The sequence below is a fragment of the Macaca nemestrina genome, chromosome 15, assembly GCF_043159975.1.
Source record: "Macaca nemestrina isolate mMacNem1 chromosome 15, mMacNem.hap1, whole genome shotgun sequence".
Lineage (NCBI taxonomy): Eukaryota > Metazoa > Chordata > Mammalia > Primates > Cercopithecidae > Macaca > Macaca nemestrina.
The window spans coordinates 84,294,341-84,312,936 of NC_092139.1; the positions used below are offsets into that span (position 1 = coordinate 84,294,341).

Consider the following 18,596-nt stretch of genomic DNA (forward strand, 5'->3'; position numbering starts at 1 on the left):
ACTGACCACCTCCACTGCCCCTGCGCTCGCATCCCGCAGGCTCACCTGTCTCGCCGGCGTGGAAGAAGTAAGGCAGCTTACTGCCATCCCTGGCGGGGATCATCAGAGCTTCCTTGTAGTAGTGCAAGGAGTGGCCAGTGTCCTCATGCCCCACCTGCAGGACAGAGAAGGACAGGGAGGAGTCTGCAGGGCGCGTGCCTCACTTGCTGATGGCGCGCCCTGCAGCCTGTGCACACCCTTCCTTGTACCCTGCCGCCACTGCCGAGACCTTTGTCTCGCGGCCTTTTAAGTATGACCAGGAGCAGGCTGGGCGCGGTGGCTCACGCCTGTAATCCCAGCACTTTCGGAAGCCGAGGCAGGCGGATCACGAGGTCAGGAGATCGAGACCATCCTGGCTAACACGGTGAAACCCCATCTCTACTAAAAATACAAAAAATTAGCCGGGCGTGGTGGCGGGCGCCTGTAGTCCCAGTTACTCGGGAGGCTGAGGCAGGAGAATGGCGTGAACCCGGGAGGCGGAGCTTGCAGTGAGCCCAGATCCAGCCACTTCTCTCCAGCCTGGGCGACAGAGCGAGACTCCGTCTCAGAAAAAAAAAAAAAAAAAAAAAAAAAAAAAGACCAGGAGCAGAGTTGAGAAAGAAAAGAGAGCTCATTTGTTCCCTGAAATAGTTCCCCTCATTTTCAGAGGCTGTGTCTTATATCCCCCAAGCCCCTTCCACCCTGGCTCCTCACAGCACCTCCCAGGTCCAGGTGCTTCAGCCCTGAGCTCCTGAGGTGGGCCGGGAAGAAGAACTACCGGTGTACCACCATGCTTGGCTTATTTCCTTTTAATATTTTGTAGAGGTCGGGCACAGTGGCTCACATCTGTAATCCCAGCACTTTGGGAGGCCAAGGTGAGTGGATCACCTGAGGTCAGGAGTTTAAGACCAGCCGGCCAGCATGGTGAAACGCTATGTCTACTAAAAATACAAAAAATTAGCCGGGCATGGTGGCAGGTGCCTGTAGTCCCAGCTACTCGGGAGGCTTAGGCAGGAGAATCGCTTGAACCGGGAGGTGGAGGTTGCAGTGAGCTGAGATCACACCAATGCACTACAGCCTGGGTAACAAGAGCAAGAAAAAAAAAAAAAAAAAAAAATATATATATATATATATATGTATATATATTTGTAGAGACAGGGTCTCACTGATTTGCTCAGGCTGGTCTAGAACTCCTGGGCTCAGGCAACCCTCCCACCTTGGCCCCACAAGGTGCAAGGGTTACAGGCCTGAGCCACTGCCCTGGCCTAATCTAGATTCTTTTTTTTTTTTTTTTAGATGGAGTCTCGCTCTGTCACCCAGGCTGGAGTGCAGTGGCGCAATCTTGGCTCACTGCAGCCTCTGTCTGCTGAGTTCAAGCAATTCTGTCTCAGCCTCCCAAGTAGCTGGGATTACAAGTACGGGCCACCATGCCTGGCTAATTTTTGTATTTTTAGTAAAGGTGGGGTTTCTCCATGTTGGCCAGGCTGGTCTTGAACCCCAAACCTCTGGTGATCCACCTGTCTCGCCCTCCCAAACTGCTGGGATTACAGGCATGAGCCACGGCCCCTGGCCTAGATTCTTAATGAGATTGCTGAGCTGTCACCTAAGAAATGTCCTGGTTGTGCTTTGATTTGGTGGGGGGTGTGGGACGATGACAACGCCTATGAATGCGCAGCTTCAAAAACCGGTGTGGCCAGGCATGATGGCTCACGCCTGGAATCCCAGCACTTTGGGAGGCTGAGGCGGGTGGATCATGAGGTCAGGAGTTGGAGACCAGCCTGACCAACACGGTGAAACCCCATCTATACTAAAAATACAAAAATCAGCTGGGCGTGGTGGTGGGCACCTGTAATCCCAGCTACTCAGGAGGCTGAGGCAGGAGAATTACTTGAACCCAGGAGGTGGAGGTTGCAGTGAGCCAAGATTGCACCACTGCACTCCAGCCTGGGTGACAGAGTGAGACTCTGTCTCAAAAAAAAAACAAGCGGGGAAGAAAATGGGATAGAGGAGAGGGAGGGACAAATATCACTACCTTGAGGATTTGCAAAGGGCTGGCTCCGTCCTGGACTCTTTTTCCAGACATTACCCCCCAACCCCCATCCCGCATGCTACAGGGGTTGGTGAGGGTTTTAAGAGCCACATCTAGGTGAGCAGTGTGGGACAGAAAAAAGGGCACGAGCAGGGCCATGGGGAATGAGCCCATAACTGTGGTCCAAATGCCCTGAATGCCATCCTTATTCTGGAACTTTCCTTGTTAGCCAACTGGCTGTCTGCTCTCCCTTCTCCAGTGATGACCGTCCCCTTCAGGCCTCTGAGAGGGTCAGCGCTGAGCAGCCCTGCTGGGTCAGCAGCCTGAGCCTGGCCCTGGGATTTCAGGGGTACCACAGGCACACTGCGCTCCCTTCACAGGGAAATGCTGCTCTGCCCACACAGGCATCCTTGCGTGCCCCCTTAACAGGCAGCCCTTCTGTTCACAGCATGGGTTACCAGATCAAACCCTGCCACCACCGTGGGGAACTTGGTTCGGAGCCCCATGGCCGTTCGGATGGATTCTGCGATGACAGTCACGTCTTTGGATCTGTGAGAGACAGAGAAGCCGGGAGACAGTGCCCAAAACCAACAGAGCACAAACCCCAGAGCACTCCCTCCGTGCAGGGCTGGGCCGGCCCCGAGTGTGCAGGAGCCGTTTCCCAAACCTGAGGCACCCCTGCCCTCCTAACCCCACCCGGACCAAGCCATTGTGACCCTTGAGAGATATTTAGCCCAAATCCATTCTTATTCAGAGATCCTTTCTGGCTCTGGGGGCACCTGTAGTCTCTGAAAAATAGGTGGGGTCAGAGGACCCACAGGAACAGTTTCATTTGTCTGCATTTAGAGGAGGCCAAGTGGCCTCGTTCCCGACTCTCCCCGCATCTCTGTCGGGGACTCAGACATGGATGCAGTTCAGGGGCAGCTGTCTGTCCACTGGACGCCTGCAAAGGGCCACAGGCCACCCAAGTCCCTGATGGGTCGGCTGGACCCAGTAACCATCTGGCCTCTTGCTGATTAAGTCAGCAAGACTCTGGGCACTGCAGAACCCTACAGGGGCAAGGCAGGCAGCATGACAACAAAAGCCCCAGAACACAGGCTCTGGCGCAAGCCCACAACGGGCTCAAGGTCTTTGCCCTGCCACTAGCTGGCTGTCCCGCTCCAATCCTCCACTCTGTGGGGACAAAGCCTTCCTGGCCCGCCCCTCCATGGCCTCTCCCCAGAGTCTAGGTGAACCTGGGGACATTGATACACTCAGCTCAGCCCTCACACCCTCCTGCCACTGGCCCTGGGAAGGGACACCTGGCACCAGGGAGCCTCTGAGCAGAACGTGGGCCCATCCTGCAAGCTCCCTCCTAGGGGGACGGGCACAATCCCTCCTAGGGGGACCGGCGCAAAGCCAGAGCTCAGCTCCTCCAGGCCCCAGGCCCCACGGAAGGGGGGGGCACTCAGGAAGACTGGGCACAGGAGGAGGCTCCTGGGGAGTCAATGCCCTCCAGAGCCCAGGCTCGTGGTGGGCTAGGCAGATGGAGCCGCTGCCGGATCCCTCCGGTGCCCACCCCATGCCTGACTCCGAGTGATCCCACTGGCTGCTGCCCTTGCGGCTGAGACCATGGACAGGTCCCAGCCTTAGACTGGCTGCTCTTGAAATTGAGGGGAGGGGTCTTGTCTGGTAAAGTCGGAAGGACAATTAAGCTGCAAAGCTTTCTGTGCTTCCCTGGGAAAAAGAGTGGGTCTTTCACCCACGTGCCAGGCCACGCACACGGCACTACTGGAGGTCCCCACATGCAGACCTGAGCCAGTGCCCTCAGGGCATCTCCCTGATCAAGGATTCACATGCAACCACACACAGAACCCAGAGGCGAATTGAAACCAAAAAATGGGCCGATTATCCAAACATTCATGCGAAACCATTATGCTCATAACTGAGTCACCAGGCCAATGTGGGGTCACAGCCGAGAATCATCTGGGAAATTCACACATTCTTCATTTCAGTTTGGGGGTGAAGACCCGAACTAGAAGTGGCTTCAGGGAGCAATTCATTGCTGGGTCACCGCACTTCCCTACTACTGTGCTCACACACAGAGGTACAGCGCAGCTCCTTGGCACCAGCGCTGGGCCTCTCCTGGCCTCCCAGCCCCGCTTCTCACCCCTCCCCTCCCAGTCCAGCAGCTCTGCCTGCATCCCAGTCTCCCAACCCGAGCTCTTCGGCAATATTCTCTCTTACCTGTCATCTGAATAAATGATTTTGATTCCAATAAACTCAGGGTGAGTTTCCACAAACTTCTGAGCTACTTCCTGGTAAGTCTTCACTGACCACTCTTCGTCGTGGTGCTCTCCACTGAGCTCATACACCTGGGAAGAAAGCACAACCAGGAGCCGTCAGGTGAGCAGAGAGAGACACCCTTCCCAGCCACCTCCTTCCCAGCCACCCCTGCCCAGCCACCCCCTTCCCAGCCACCCCTGCCCAGCCACCCCCTTCCCAGCCACCCCTGCCCAGCCACCTCCTTCCTAACCACTGTCAGCTACCTCCTTCCCAACCAACTCCTTCCCAGCCGTCAGCAAGCTCTGGGAAAAGTAGATGGGGTCAGGGGACTCACAAAACAGTTTTATTTGTGTTTGGATGAGACCAAGTGGCCTTGTTCCCAAAAGTCCAGCCAGGCTGGACTTGTGCTTCCCTTGTTCAGGTCCTCCACGGCCTCGGACATTATCTCTGCTGCTGCATGGGGAATTCCTAGCTGGCTCTGGGATAACCCTGATGCCCGCCTGTCTCCTTCACTGCTGGGTCACTGCACTTGAAACGGCGCCTAGCACCTGCGAGGGTAGGTGGCCATTAAGCATCTGCATAATGGTTGAAGAACAGGTCACGGAGGGACAGGATGAAAGCCAGAAAGAGTGATCTGAGAATGACGTCATTCCCCACTACCTGCTCACCTCCGCACTGCTTCCCTAACTCCAGGTGCAGCAGCTGCAAGGCGGCCAGTGCCACCAGGGACAGCAAGGGGACACAGTGAGAGCAGAGTGGGGACAGCTGGGAGTGGGCAGGTGACAAGGAAGCTAAGGGAAGGGAGGTGTGTAATGGGGAAAGGACATCAACGATATCCCTCGAGGCCCGGTGTGGTGGCTCACACCTGTAATCCTAGCACTTTGGGAGGCCGAGGCAGGCGGATCACTTGAGGTCAGGAGTTCAAGACCAGCCTGGCCAACATGGTGAAACCCCCATCTCTACTAAAAATACAAGATTAGCTGGGCATGGTGACATGCGCCTGTTAATCCCAGCTACTGGGGAGGCTGAGGCAGGAGAATCGCTTGAACCCGGGAGGCAGAGGTTGCAGTGAGCCAAGATCACGCCACTATACTCCAGCCTGGGTGACAAAGCAAGACTCTGTCTCAAAAAAAAAAAAAAAGGGCCCTCTCTCTTCCTTGGCGCTGCCTATAGAGGTGGCAGCCATCTCCTCCTCAGCATCATGGCCGCCCCCAGACCCCTTGTGAAGCCTGATGGTCAAAAAGACAACCAAAAAGTTCATCTGGCACCAGTCTGACTGATACGTCAAAAATTAAGCGTAACTGGCGGAAACCCACAGGTACTGACAACGGGGTTCGTAGAAGGTTCAAGGGCCACATCTTGACAACCAACATTGGTTATGGGAGCAACAAAAAAACAAAGCACATGCTGCCTGGTGGCTTCCGGAAGTTGCTGGTCCACAACATCAAGGAGCTGGAAGTGCTGCTGATGTGCAACAAATCTCCCTGTGCCGACATTGCCCACGTTTCCTCCAAGAACCGCAAAGCCATCACGGGAAGAGCTACCCAGCTGGCCATCAGAGTCACCAACCCCAACGCCAGGCTGCGCAGCAAAGAAAATGAGTAGACAGCTCATGTGCACGTTTTGTGTTTAAATAAAACTGTAAAAACTGAAGGGAAAAAAAAAAAAAGGGGCCGGGCATGGTGGCTCACACCTGTAATCCCAGCACTTTGGGAGGCTGAGGCAGGTGGATCACGAGGTCAGGAGTTCGAGACCAACCTGGCCAATATGGTGAAACCCCGTCTCTACTAAAAATACAAAAATTAGCCGGGTGTGGTGGTGCATGCCTGTAGTCCCAGCTACTCGGAGGCTGAGGCAGGAGAATGGCATAAACCCGGGAGGCAGAGGTTGCAGTGAGTCGAGATCACGCCATTGCATTCCAGCCTGGGCGACACAGCAAGACTCCACCTCAAAAAAAGAAAAAAGAAAAAAAAGATGTGGGAATTTCTGCAGAGACTGTGGGGTGAAGGAGATAGAGAGCAATAATATGGAGGTGTCGATTACTTCCATGGCCATCAATGAAGCCCTTATGATGTAAAAGGAACAGGGCTAGGCACTGGAAGGGATGAAAAGTGCTAATAGACAAGATAGCTGCCCTCACGAGGGACAACATAGTCAGAGAGATAGATTTGACCCACTGAAAAGAACTCACGCCTGTAATCCCAGCACTTGGGAGGCCGAGGCAGGAGGATCACTTGAGTCCAGGAGGTCAAGACCAGCCTGGGTAATGAGTGAGTTCCTGTCTGTAAAAAGGAATGAAAAAAATAATAGAATACGTGCTAAAGAGAAGCACATGGACTCCCAGAAGAAGAAGAAGTTTGTTGTGACTGGATGGGTCAGAGAAGGTTGCTAGTCCTGACCAAGGGAACGGTGGCTCCACACAGAGCCAAGAGCTGCCTGGGGGGTGGGGGGTTCAAGGAGCCGAGGTTGAGACCTGCAGTGGGAGCCAGGAGCTGTCCCCTCACTAAGGAATAAACACCCTTCCTCCTCCTGGGACTCGGCTCCTGCCTCTGTGGCATCTCAGGAACTGGGTCCTTGGGAGTCCACCTCCTCTGCTCATTCCCACCAGCCCCTTGCTTCACTCCTGTCTCCCAGCCTAGGGGCCTCCCACACCCCTCCAGGCTGCGGCCACTATGTGTCCTTTGCCTCTGGGCAGTCCCTCAGATCCCCGCTTTCCCCCAGGCCCACAGAGCAGCACTACTGCTCTCTGATCGCCAGGGTGCCGCCCTGCTGCCTAGGCAGGGGCAGTGGGAGAGCAGGCAGCAAGGCGCTCTGCTGGTCTTTGCTCTTCTGTTTCCTCTGCTGCCCCCATGAAGCGCGGCACATCACACAGCCCCCCATACCCTCCACCTGGCCAGGCCACACATTCTGCTCAGGCAGTTTCCCTGACTGCCTGACCCAGCACAGACACTAAAGTTCAGGGCTACTGAACTTTAAGGCTGCCAGAGTGTGCCAGAGGGGAGAACCTTAGGTACTGTTCATTCAGGATCTGGTATTGTCCATTATTATTATTATTATTATTATTATTATTATTATTTACTGAAGGGGGTCAGAATACATCACCCCAAATAGGCCACTTTAGCAGAAGAAATATTTTTAGCTGAAGGCAATTAAGAAGCAGTAAATGGGTCGGGCGCAGTGGCTCAAGCCTGTAATCCCAGCACTTTGGGAGGCCGAGGCGGGCGGATCACGAGGTCGGGAGGTCGAGACCATCCTGGTTAACACGGTGAAACCCCATCTCTACTAAATAATACAAAAAACTAGCCGGGCGAGGTGGTGGGCACCTGTAGTCCCAGCTACTTGGGAGGCTGAGGCAGGAGAATGGCATAAACCCGGGAGGCGGAGCTTGCAGTGAGCTGAGATCCGGCCACTGCACTCCAGCCTGGGCGACAGAGCGAGACTCCGTCTCAAAAAATAAATAAATAAATAAATAGAAGCAGTAAATGAAGAAAGAGCTCTTTGCCCACCTCATCCGCCTAAATTTCCCTTTGTGAAGGTGTCGCCCTCCCCTCTCCCGTACCAGAACAATCACCCTTACCACTGGAAACAGAAATTTGCTACCAAGATGGGTCTGCACAAACCAGCCTTATAAAATTGACCTTATCTTCCATTAGTTTTCTCCATATGTTTACCTGCCCACAAAGTACTGTCCCTAGAAGCCCAAACCCCTTTTCCTTCATCTTGTCACTTCTTCACAATTTACTACCAGTTGTTAAAATGGAATATAAGCCCCCAGTCTAACTTCTTTGGTGCTTCACATCTTTTTAAGGAAGGCCTCCATCTATCTGTGCACATAGCAAATTTTTAGGCTGGACGCAGTGGCTCACGCCTGTAATCCCAGCACTTTGGGAGGCAGAGGCAGATCACCTCAGGCAAATCACCTGAGGACAGGAGTTGGAGACTATCCCGGCCAACATGGTGAAACCCCATCTCTATTAAAAATACAAAAAAAAAAAATTTTTTTTAACTTTTTTTTTTGCAACCGTCTTGCTGTATTGTCCAGGCTGGAGTGCAGTGGCACCAATGTTGGCTTACTGTCCGTTTCACTCTTATTCTGTCATGGATATACAGTAGAATTTTCCTGAAGTTGCATCATGTGTGATATCATTGTGACCGGTAATGCCAATAATGGATTATGTGCTTGTATTTAGAATTTTTTTTTTTTTTTTTTTTTTTTTTTGAGACAGAGTCTTGCTCTGTCGCCCAGGCTGGAGTGCAGTGGAGCGATCTTGGCTCACTGTGACCTCCGCCTCCTGGATTCAAGTAAGTCTCCTGCCTCAGACTCCTGAGTAGCTGGGATTACAGGCACATGCCACCACACTTGGCTATTTTTTGGTATTTTTGATAGAGACGGGGTTTCACCATGTTGGTCAGGCTGGTCTTGAACTCCTGACCTCATGATCTGCTTGCCTTGGCCTCCCAAAGTGCTGGGATGACAGATGTGAGCCACTGCGCCCGGCTAGAAAATTTCTTAATTTTGGCCGGGCATGGTGGCTTACACCTGTCATCCCAGTATGTTGGGGGGCCAAGGCAAGTGGATCACTTGAGGTCAAGAATTCAAGACCAGCCTGGCCAACACGGTGAAACCCCCCTCTACTAAAAATACAAAAACTTGCTGTAATCCCAGCTACTTGGGAGGCTGATGCAGGAGAATCACTTGAACCCAGGAGGTGGAGGTTGCAGGGAGCCAAGATCTCATGCCATTGTACTCCAGCCTGGGCGACAAAAGCAAAACTCCATCTCAAAAAAAAAAAAAAAAATTTCTTAATTTTAACAGCGAATACAGGATAGATCAATAGACATAATCCACATAAATAAAAGGTGCTCGAAATTATCAAAACTTTTTTAAAATATAAAGAGGTTCTGGGACCAGAAAGTTGGAGAACCATTGTATAAACCCAACCCAGCATTGTTACCTGCAGTTGTCTTGGACTCCTCTGGCTGGTTCACAGCAGGGAAGAACAGGGTTCTGTCCTGGCCTTGACCACCCTGTCATTACTGAGCCTCCTGCCCACACCCCACCTAGACTGGAGGCCCCTCCAGGGTAGAATCCTTACAGTTCCACTCTCCTCACCTCCTCTCCTACGGCACCAGAGCAGGAGCTCCATAAATAAATATGAATTCAAGGAGAGTGCTGTCCACAGGAGTTTTAAAAGTACTAAGGACCAGGCAGCAAGGGCAAATAGATGTTGGAGGAGTGGTGGGTGGAGCCATGCTACCAGAATAGAAGGGAGACAAAAGAAATAAACTTTAAAAAAAATTTTTTTTTTTTTTTTTTTGAGACAGAGTCTCGCTCTGTTGCCCAGGCTGGAGTACGGTGGCCGGATCTCAGCTCACTGCAAGCTCTGACTCCCGGGTTTACGCCATTCTCCTGCCTCAGCCTCCCGAGTAGCTGGGACTACAGGTGCCCGCCACCTCGCCCGGCTAGCTTTTTGTATTTTTTAGTAGAGACGGGGTTTCACCATATTAGCCAGGATGGTCTCCATTTCCTGACCTCGTGATCCACCCGTCTCAGCCTCCCAAAGTGCGGGGATTACAGGCTTGATCCACCGCGCCCGGCCAACTTTAAAAAATATTAACGAGCCGGGTGCGGTGGCTCACGCCTGTCATCCCAGCACTTTGGGAGGCCGAGGCGGGCGGATCACGAGGTCAGGAGATCGAGACCATCCTGGATAACACGGTGAAACCCCATCTCTACTAAAAATACAAAAAATTAGCCAGGTGTGGTGGCAGGCGCCTGTAGTCCCAGCTACTCGGGAGGCTGAGGCAGGAGAATGGTGTGAACCCAGGAGGCGGAGCTTGCAGTGAGCCAAGATTGTGTCACTGCACTCCAGCCTGGGCAATAGTGCAAGACTCTGTCTCAAAAAAAAAAAAAAAAAAAGGCCGGGCGCGGTGGCTCAAGCCTGTAATCCCAGCACTTTGGGAGGCCGAGACGGGCGGATCACTAGGTCAGGAGATCGAGACTATCCTGGCGAACACGGTGAAACCCCGTCTCTACTAAAAAATACAAAAAACTAGCCGGGCGAGGCGGCAGGCGCCTGTAGTCCCAGCTACTCGGGAGGCTGAGGCAGGAGAATGGCGTAAACCCGGGGGCGGAGCTTGCAGTGAGCTGAGATCCGGCCACTGCACTCCAGCCCGGGCAACAGAGCCAGACTCCGTCTCAAAAAAAAAAAAAAAAAAAAAAAAATTAACAAATGACAACTCTGCTTAAAAGAGGATCTTTGAGGCCTGGCACAGTGGCTCACGCCTGTAATCTCAGCACTTTAGCAGGCCGAGGCAGGTGAATCACCTGAGGTCAGGAGTTCAAGACCAGTCTGGCCAACACGGCGAAATCCTGTCTCTACTAAAAATACAAAAATTGGGCCGAGCGCGACGGCTCATGCCTGTAATCCCAGCACTTTGGGAGGCCAAGGCAGGTGGATCACGAGGTCAAGAGATGGAGACCATCCTGGCTAACACGATGAAATCCCGTCTCTAATAAAAATACAGGCCAGGCGAGGTGGCTCAAGCCTGTAATCCCAGCACTTTGGGAGGCCGAGACGGGCGGATCACGAGGTCAGGAGATCGAGACCATCCTGGCTAACACAGTGAAACCCCGTGTCTACTAAAAATACAAAAACTTAGCCGGGCGAGGTGGCAGGCGCCTGTAGTCCCAGCTACTCGGGAGGCTGAGGCAGGAGAATGGCGTGAACCCGGGAGGCGGAGCTTGCAGTGAGCTGAGATCCGGCCACTGCACTCCAGCCTGGGTGACAGAGGCGAGACTCCGTCTCAAAAAAAAAAAAAAAAAAAAAAATACAATAAAATTAGCGGGGCATGGTGGCAGGTACCTGTAGTCCCGGCTACTCAGGAGGTTGAGGCAGGAGAATGGCATGAACCCAGGAGGCAGAGCTTGCAGTGAGCCAAGATCACACCACTGTACTCCAGCCTGTGCAACAGAGCGACACTCTGTCTCAAAAATAAATAAATAAATAAATAAATAAACAAACAAAAATTAGCCGGGCGTGGAGGTGGGCACCTGTAATCCCTACTACTCAGGAGGCTGAGGCAGGAGAATCACTTGAACCCGGGAGGCAGAGGTTGCATTGAGCTGACATCGCACCACTGCACTCCAGCCTGGACAACAGAGTGAGACTCTGTCTCAAAAAAATCCAAACAAACAAAAAAGAGAAGATCTCTGGCAGATTAATCAAGTATGCAGAGATACACAAGTGATGCAACCAGAGCAGAGGGCGGTGGTTCAACACCCTCAATCTCAGAGTCCTGTGCTTATCACTGGAGAAGCCGGGAGCTTTGCCTTCCAAGGTCGCACCCACACTGCTGATGTCATAGCATGGAACACCTGGAGAACAGGATCTGGCTCCCAGGACTGCCAACACCAAAGCCCATTCAGAGCACCTTCCTAATCTCCTGGTGCCCTGTAAACCACCACCGAGGCTGCCCATGAAGGAAGGGTGCAGGATGGGATCTGATCATCAACAGCACTCCAATTCAAAGAGAGGGAGGCCCTCTCAGGGTGAGGGAGACCTGCAGCTCCTCAGGGCCTCACAGCTAGTGTGGGCAGACACTCCTAAGGAAGTCAAGCTCCCTAGTGAGGGCTCAGCTGGCTTGGGGGTTCTGGTCAGCCTTCCAGATTCAGGCTCCCAGTGGAGACATAGTCTGTCCCAAATCAGTCATCCCTCAGAAGATTATTGCAAGGATCAAATGAATTAATATTTGTAATACATTCAGAAATGATAACCACTAATAATAATGTTATTATTACAAATCTATCACCAGATCTAGAAAAACAACTCAAAACCTGCAGTTGCCTCAGGAACATTGAATTAATGTCTAAGAATCTAACAATTTGTAAGTATAAGTAACTTGGTGCTAGCCATTCATCTAAGACTAAGTGATATAAAAAGTTGCTATACACTGAACTCGCTTTAGATTAGCTTAATTATTAACTATAGTTTAATAAAGAACTATACATTTTTAAGGAAGTTATTTAAAATACATGTGATTTACATAAAGCGATATAAAATTTTACTGTCTATAATATCATAGACATGTAAAATTTTGAAGCTGGGAGGAACCATAGGGAAATTTGGGAGCAGAGTGCTGTAAAGGTCATACAACTGGTTGTTTTTTTCTGTTTTTTTTTTTTTTTTTTTTGAGACGGAGTCTCACTCTGTCACCCAGGCTGGAGTGCAGTGGCACCATCTCGGCTCACTGCAAGCTCCGCCTCCCGGGTTCACGCCATTCTCCTGCCTCAACCTCCTGAGTAACTGGGACTACAGGTGCCTGATATCACGCCTGGCTAATTTTTTGTATTTTTAGTAGAGACAGGGTTTCACCGTGTTATCCAGGATGGTCTTGATCTCTTGACCTCATGATCCGCTCGCCTCAGCCTCCCAAAATGCTGGGATTACAGGTGTGAGCCACCGCACCCAGCCTCATACAACTGGTTTCTATCAGAACATAAACGAGGACTCAGAATTTCTTTTTTTCTTTTTTTTTTGGGGGGGGGGACAGGGTCTCACTCTGCCGCCCAAGTGGCAGTGCAGTGGCATGATCTTGAACAGCCTTGAACTCCCAGTCTCAGATTATCCTCCCACCTCAGCCTCCTGAGTAGCTGGGACCACAGGTGCATACCACCATACCCGGCTAATTACTTTGTTTTGTCTTGTTTTGTAGAGACAAGGGTTTTGCCATGTTGCCTAGGCTGGTCTTGAACTCCTGAGCTCAAGGGATTCACCTGCCACCATCTCCCAAAGTGCTGGGACTACAGGCATGAGCCACTGCACTTGGCCAGTACTAGCAGTTTTACTCAACTTTCACTACCAGATTATCATTCACTTAAGAAGTGTTGAGCTTCTACTATATGCCAGGCATATGCAGGGGGCTTTATGCCATAATCTCATTTAACCCTCAAAACTACACTGTGAGGTAGGTCTCATTTTACAGATAAGGATTTTGAGGCTTTAAAAGTTTGATAAAGCTAAGCACAGTGGCTCATGCCTGTAATCCCAGCACTTTGGAAGGCTGAGGCAGGCGGTTCACCTGAGCTCATGAGTTCGAGACCAGCCGGACCAACACGGAGAAGCCCCGTCTCTACTAAAAATACAAAATTAGCTGGGTGTGGTGGCACATGCCTGTATGCCCAGCTACTTGGGAGACAGAGGCAGGAGAATCGCTTGAACCCGGAAGGTGGGGCTTGTGGTGAGCCGAGATTGTGCCACTGCACTCCAGTCTAGGCAACAAGAGCGAAACTCCGTCTCAAAAAAAAAAAATTTTTTTTTGAGAAACTCAGCCCCCCTGCATAATTAGTGGGGCTGGAGGCCGGCCACATTTCAGAATTTTGCTTGCCCTGAGGTGTCTCCTGTCATCAGGAGGCCCCTGCCCCCTCCTGTAGAAAGGTGACAGTCACTAGAGTGACATCTCAGCCTCGGCTGCACATTGGCATCACTCAAGGAGAGGAAAAATGCCTGTGTCCCACCCCAGAGCAACCAAATCAGAATCTGTGGGGTAGAAGCTTGGTGTTTGTAACCTCCCAGGTGGTTGCAGGGCTGGGGTGAAGATCTGCCACTGTTCCAATGTGACAGGCAAGTAAATAGCACAATGACAGCAGAGTCAGACGAGTCCTGTCAAAAAGGGAGCAGTTAAGAGGGTGCGTGTTCTCGTAAAGCGACACCAGCAACATGACACAGGGGACGCTTCATTCAGCAAGGAACCAAATGGAATTTTGAATGAAGGGTCTGCTAAGAATCCAGGCAAACGCATGCGGGCTGGGGAGCACGGGTACGGGGAGCACTAGAAATGCTTATTATATGAATGACAACGTCTTAGAAAACGTCTGGGAATGACTGTCACAGGTTCTCTGCCACCGACGTGTCTCCCGTAAGCTCTCCCCTCCACAAGCGCCAGCAGGGCCATCCCCTGCGGATAACCCTCTGGGGTCTTGGAAGAGCCCCATGCTAAAGACTCAGGGGACCCAGTCTGGGCCTCAGACTCTGCCGTGGGGGAAGGGGCCAGAGCCCAGGAGATAAGACCCGCCTAGCGACTGTTGCTACCGGAGAGCAGCCTTTGTTACTGAGTATTAGGAACACAATGGGAGGCTCAGCGGCCAGGATAGTCAGTCCACAGCAGCCCCCGCCGGAATTAGCCTGCCACCAGGCAGGCGGAGGCGAGGCGGCTCAGCAAAAGGATTCCAGTGAAGACTGTTTTTAGTTGTTAATGTGTTGATGGGCCCCCACTCTGGCTAATGGGGGGCATTAAGACCTAGACTCTCCGTGGCAAAAGCCTTTGTTCCAGGGCCAGACCCGAACAAATGGTCACATCCCCTCCCCCTCCCCCTCCCCCTCCACCAGAATCCCAAATCCTAGCAGCCCTGCACCTTCTCCAAAGGCTGGCTGGGGGACGACAGAGGCGGGCAGAGTGAGGACAGAGGACTGGAGCTGGACAGGCTCCCAAGTCTCTCCACCTCGGGCTCTGGAAGGAGAAAATGGCCACCTGCAGAACAAGGGGGAAGATGGAACAGGAAGCCAGTGCTCTGGCCCTTCTCTTCCTCCCTCCGATCCAACCGCTCAGCAACTTCTCCCACATGCCTCCCCACCAGGCTCCAGATGAAAGTCTCTGCTCAGCGTCTCCTCCCTCCCCTCCTCTATCCTCTTCCCCTCCACCCACGGAAGATCCCAGGGTTCTGCAAGGGTCGGGGTTCCCTATGTACTCCCACACCAAGACAGTTGTCAGGATTTGCCCAACAGGAAGTTCTCCCCTACCAGGGCCTAGTTCCATTCCAGGGAATCCATCTCCCCTCCGCAAAAAGGAAAATTGAAGCCAGATGCCCTCTGGGATCTCCATTTGAGGCGGGCGTGGCTATTAAGACGCTCAGAGAGCCCAGCGTGGTGGGGAAAGCGACGAATTTAGGAGCCCTGGTCTGGGTCCAGTCACCCCTTACTACTTGTGTGACCTTCATCAAGCTCTTTGACCTTTCCAAGCTTTAGTTTCGACATCAATAAGATGAATTAATAGCTGGGCATGGCTCACATCTGTAATCCGAGCACTTTGGGAGGCCGACCTGGGTGTATTTCCTGAGCTCAGGAGTTCAGACCAGCCTGGGCAATATGGTAAAACCCCATTTCTCCAGGCGTGGTGGCTCACGCCTGTAATCCCAGCACTTTGGGAGGCTGAGGCAGGCAGATCATCTGAGGTCGGGAGTTCGAGACTAGCCTGACCAACATGGAGAAACCCTGTCTCTACTAAAAATACAAGATTGGCCAGGCATGGTGGTGCATGCCTGTAATCCCAGCTACTCGGAAGGCTGACGCAGGAGAATTGTTTGAACCCAGGAGGCAGAGGTTGCAGTGAGCCGAGATCACGCCATTGCACTCCAGCCTGGACAACAAGAGTGAAACTCTGTCTCAAAAAAAAAAAAAAAAAAAAATGTCGCCGAGCGCGGTGGCTCATGCCTGTAATCCCAGCACTTTGGGAAGCCAAGGCGGGCAGATCACGAGGTCAGGAGATCGAGACCATCCTGGCTAACATGGTGAAACCCCGTCTCTACTAAAAATACAAAAAATTTTATTTGTATTGGCGTGGTGGTGGGCGCCTGTAGTCCCAGTTACTCGGGAGGCTGAGGCAGGAGAATGGCGTGAACCTGGGAGGCGGAGCTTGCAGTGAGCTGAGATAGAGCCACTGCACTCCAGCCTGGGCGACCAAGTGAGACTCCGTCTCAAAAAAAAAAAAAAAAAAGTCAAGGTGAAGCAGGAATCCTCAAAGCGTGGTCTGGGTCAGGCCAACTGCATTAGAATCCATAGGAAGGGGGCTGGGAGAGGGGTGCTAGTTATTTTTACAGCTTTCTGACCCTACCAGACAGCACAGAATTCGAACCTGGGAGGTCAGCATCCAATACCTGATTTTATTTATTTATTTATTTTTTTGAGACGGAGTTTCACTCTTGTTGCCCAGGCTGGAGTGCAATGGCACGATCTCAGCTCACAGCAACCTCCGCTTCCTCAGCTCAAGCGATTCTCCTGCCTCAGCCTCCCAAGTAGCTGGGATTACAGGCATGCACCACCATGCCCGGCTAATTTTGTATTTTTTTAGTAGAGACAGGGTTTCTCCATGTTGGTCAGGCTGGTCTCGAACTCCTGACCTCAGGTGATCCACCCGCCTCGGCCTCCCAAAGTGCTGGGATTACAGGCATGAGCCACCACGCCCGGCGGCCAATACCTGATTTTAAACGGCACCTCCAAATTCTTCATATGCACCCCAATATTTGAGAACCCCCATCCACATGCCTGATGACCACTACTGGGGCCTACTGGGATACCAGGCTATGTAAGATCTGGGTTGGTCTGAAGTCACAATTTAGCTGGAAAATCAAGGCTTATACATTATGGCATAAATAACACAAAGCAATGCATTCAGGCTACCGAAAAGAAACATTATAGGGAACAAAGGAAGGAGGGAACTGGAAAGCCATGGTCCCAGAAAGCACGAAGGAAGGGGCTGCTGGGCAGGGCTGAAACTGCTCAGGAAAGAAGGGTGAGCCTCGGTGGACTGGAGTCCAGCCCTGGAGAGAGGCTTCCAAATAGAAATTAGCCAGGCACAGTGGCTCACGCCTGTAATCCCAGCACTTTGGGAGGCCAAGGCGGGTGGATCCCTTGAGGTCGGGAGTTCGAAACCAGCCTGGCCAACATGGTGAAATCCCATCTCTACTAAAAATAGAAAAATTAGCTGGGTGTGGTGGTGTACACCTGTAATCCCAGCTACTCGGGAGGCTGAGGCAGGAGAATCACTTGAACCTGGGAGGCAGAGGTTACAGTGAGCTAAGATCACGTCACTTCACTCCAGCCTGGGCAACAGAGAATCCCTCTCAAAAACAAACAAACAAACAAACACAAGAATCGCCTGCTCTGGGAAGTGCAGTTTCTTTCAGCCTACCTAGGCCAGGAGCAAAGTTAGGTCATCAATTTTTGCCAGCGCCTCCCTTTTCAGAAGTTCTTTTCTCAATAAAAGATGAGATCCTCTCTTTTCTTTTAAAAGGATGATTTGTGTACTGTGTCTTATCTGTCTGCTCTGTCCACAAAACTGATGAAAGCTCCGCTGAGAGGGAAAGGTAATGTTCCCCTCCCACTTCTAAAGAACTCAGAAATGGAAATATAACTGCACTCAGTTAAAATAGAAAACAGGCAACAGATCCTAGTGGAGACATGCAGACCACACAAGAGATCAGACTCTCTCCAGGATAGAGCCCTGCCGCTAAACTCACCAAGGGTATTAACATACCTAAGGAAAAGGCCAGGAATGGTGGCTCACGCCTGTCATTTTTGGGAGGCCGAGGTGGGTGGATCGCCTGAGGTCAGGTGTGCAGGACCAGCCTGGCCAACATGGTAAAACCCCATCTCTACTAACAATACAAAAATTAGCTGCGCATGGTGGCGCATGCCTGTAATCCCAGCTACTCCAGAGGCTGAGGCAGGAGAATCCCTTGAACCCAGGAGCCAGAAGTTGCAGTGAGCCAAGATGGTGCCATTGCACTCCAGCCTGGGCAACAAGAGCAAAACTCTACCTCAAAAAAATAAATAAATAAATAAAAATCTAAGGAAAAAGGTGGGTCAGTCCAGGATGCCAAGCAAAGGGAGAGTTGAGACACACAAACTGGAATAACTGGAATAACAAGTGGATCAGCTGAGGTCAGGAGCTCAAGACCAACCTGGCCAACATGGTGAAACCCCGTCTATTAAAAATACAAACAATTAGCCAGGCATAAAGGCTGGGCACAGTGGCTCACGCCTGTAATCCCAGCACTTTGGGAGGCCGAGGCGGGCGGATCACAAGGTCAGGAGATCGATACCATCCTGACTAACACAGTAAAACCCCGTCTCTACTAAAAATACGAAAAAAATTAGCCAGGCGTGGTAGCGGGCGCCTGTAGTCCCAGCTACACAGGAGGCTGAGGCAGGTGAATGGGGTGAACCTGGGAGGAGGAGCTTGCAGTGAGCTGAGACCACACCACTGCACTCCAGCCTGGGCAACAGAGCGAGACTCTGTCTCAAAAAAAAAAAAAAAATTATCCAGGCATGGTGGTGCACACCTGTAGTCCCAGCTACACGGGAGGCTGAGGCATGAGAATCGCTTGAACCTGGGAAGTGGAGGTTGCAGTGAGCCAAGATCATGCCACTGCACTCCAGTCTGGGCAACAGAGAGAAACTCTGTCAAAAAAATAGAGGAAGAAAGAAAAGAAAAGAGGAGAATTTCC

The 18,596-nt window shown here is 51.8% G+C and overlaps 1 protein-coding gene and 1 pseudogene across 2 annotated transcripts in view; one reads left to right on the plus strand and one right to left on the minus strand.

Annotated features, from left to right (window-relative positions):
* Positions 1–18,596, minus strand: part of ADA2 (adenosine deaminase 2) — a 50,173-nt gene that overhangs the window by 8,188 nt on the left and 23,389 nt on the right. For both annotated transcript variants that reach the window (XM_071079974.1, XM_071079975.1), the window contains 3 exons: positions 4,274–4,401; positions 2,506–2,596; positions 46–154 (listed from right to left, as the gene is read on the minus strand). In XM_071079974.1, coding sequence (XP_070936075.1) covers positions 46–154; positions 2,506–2,596; positions 4,274–4,401 — 328 coding nt within the window. The remainder of the gene's footprint in view (positions 1–45; positions 155–2,505; positions 2,597–4,273; positions 4,402–18,596) is intronic.
* Positions 5,514–5,944, plus strand: LOC139358660 (large ribosomal subunit protein eL32-like; annotated as a pseudogene).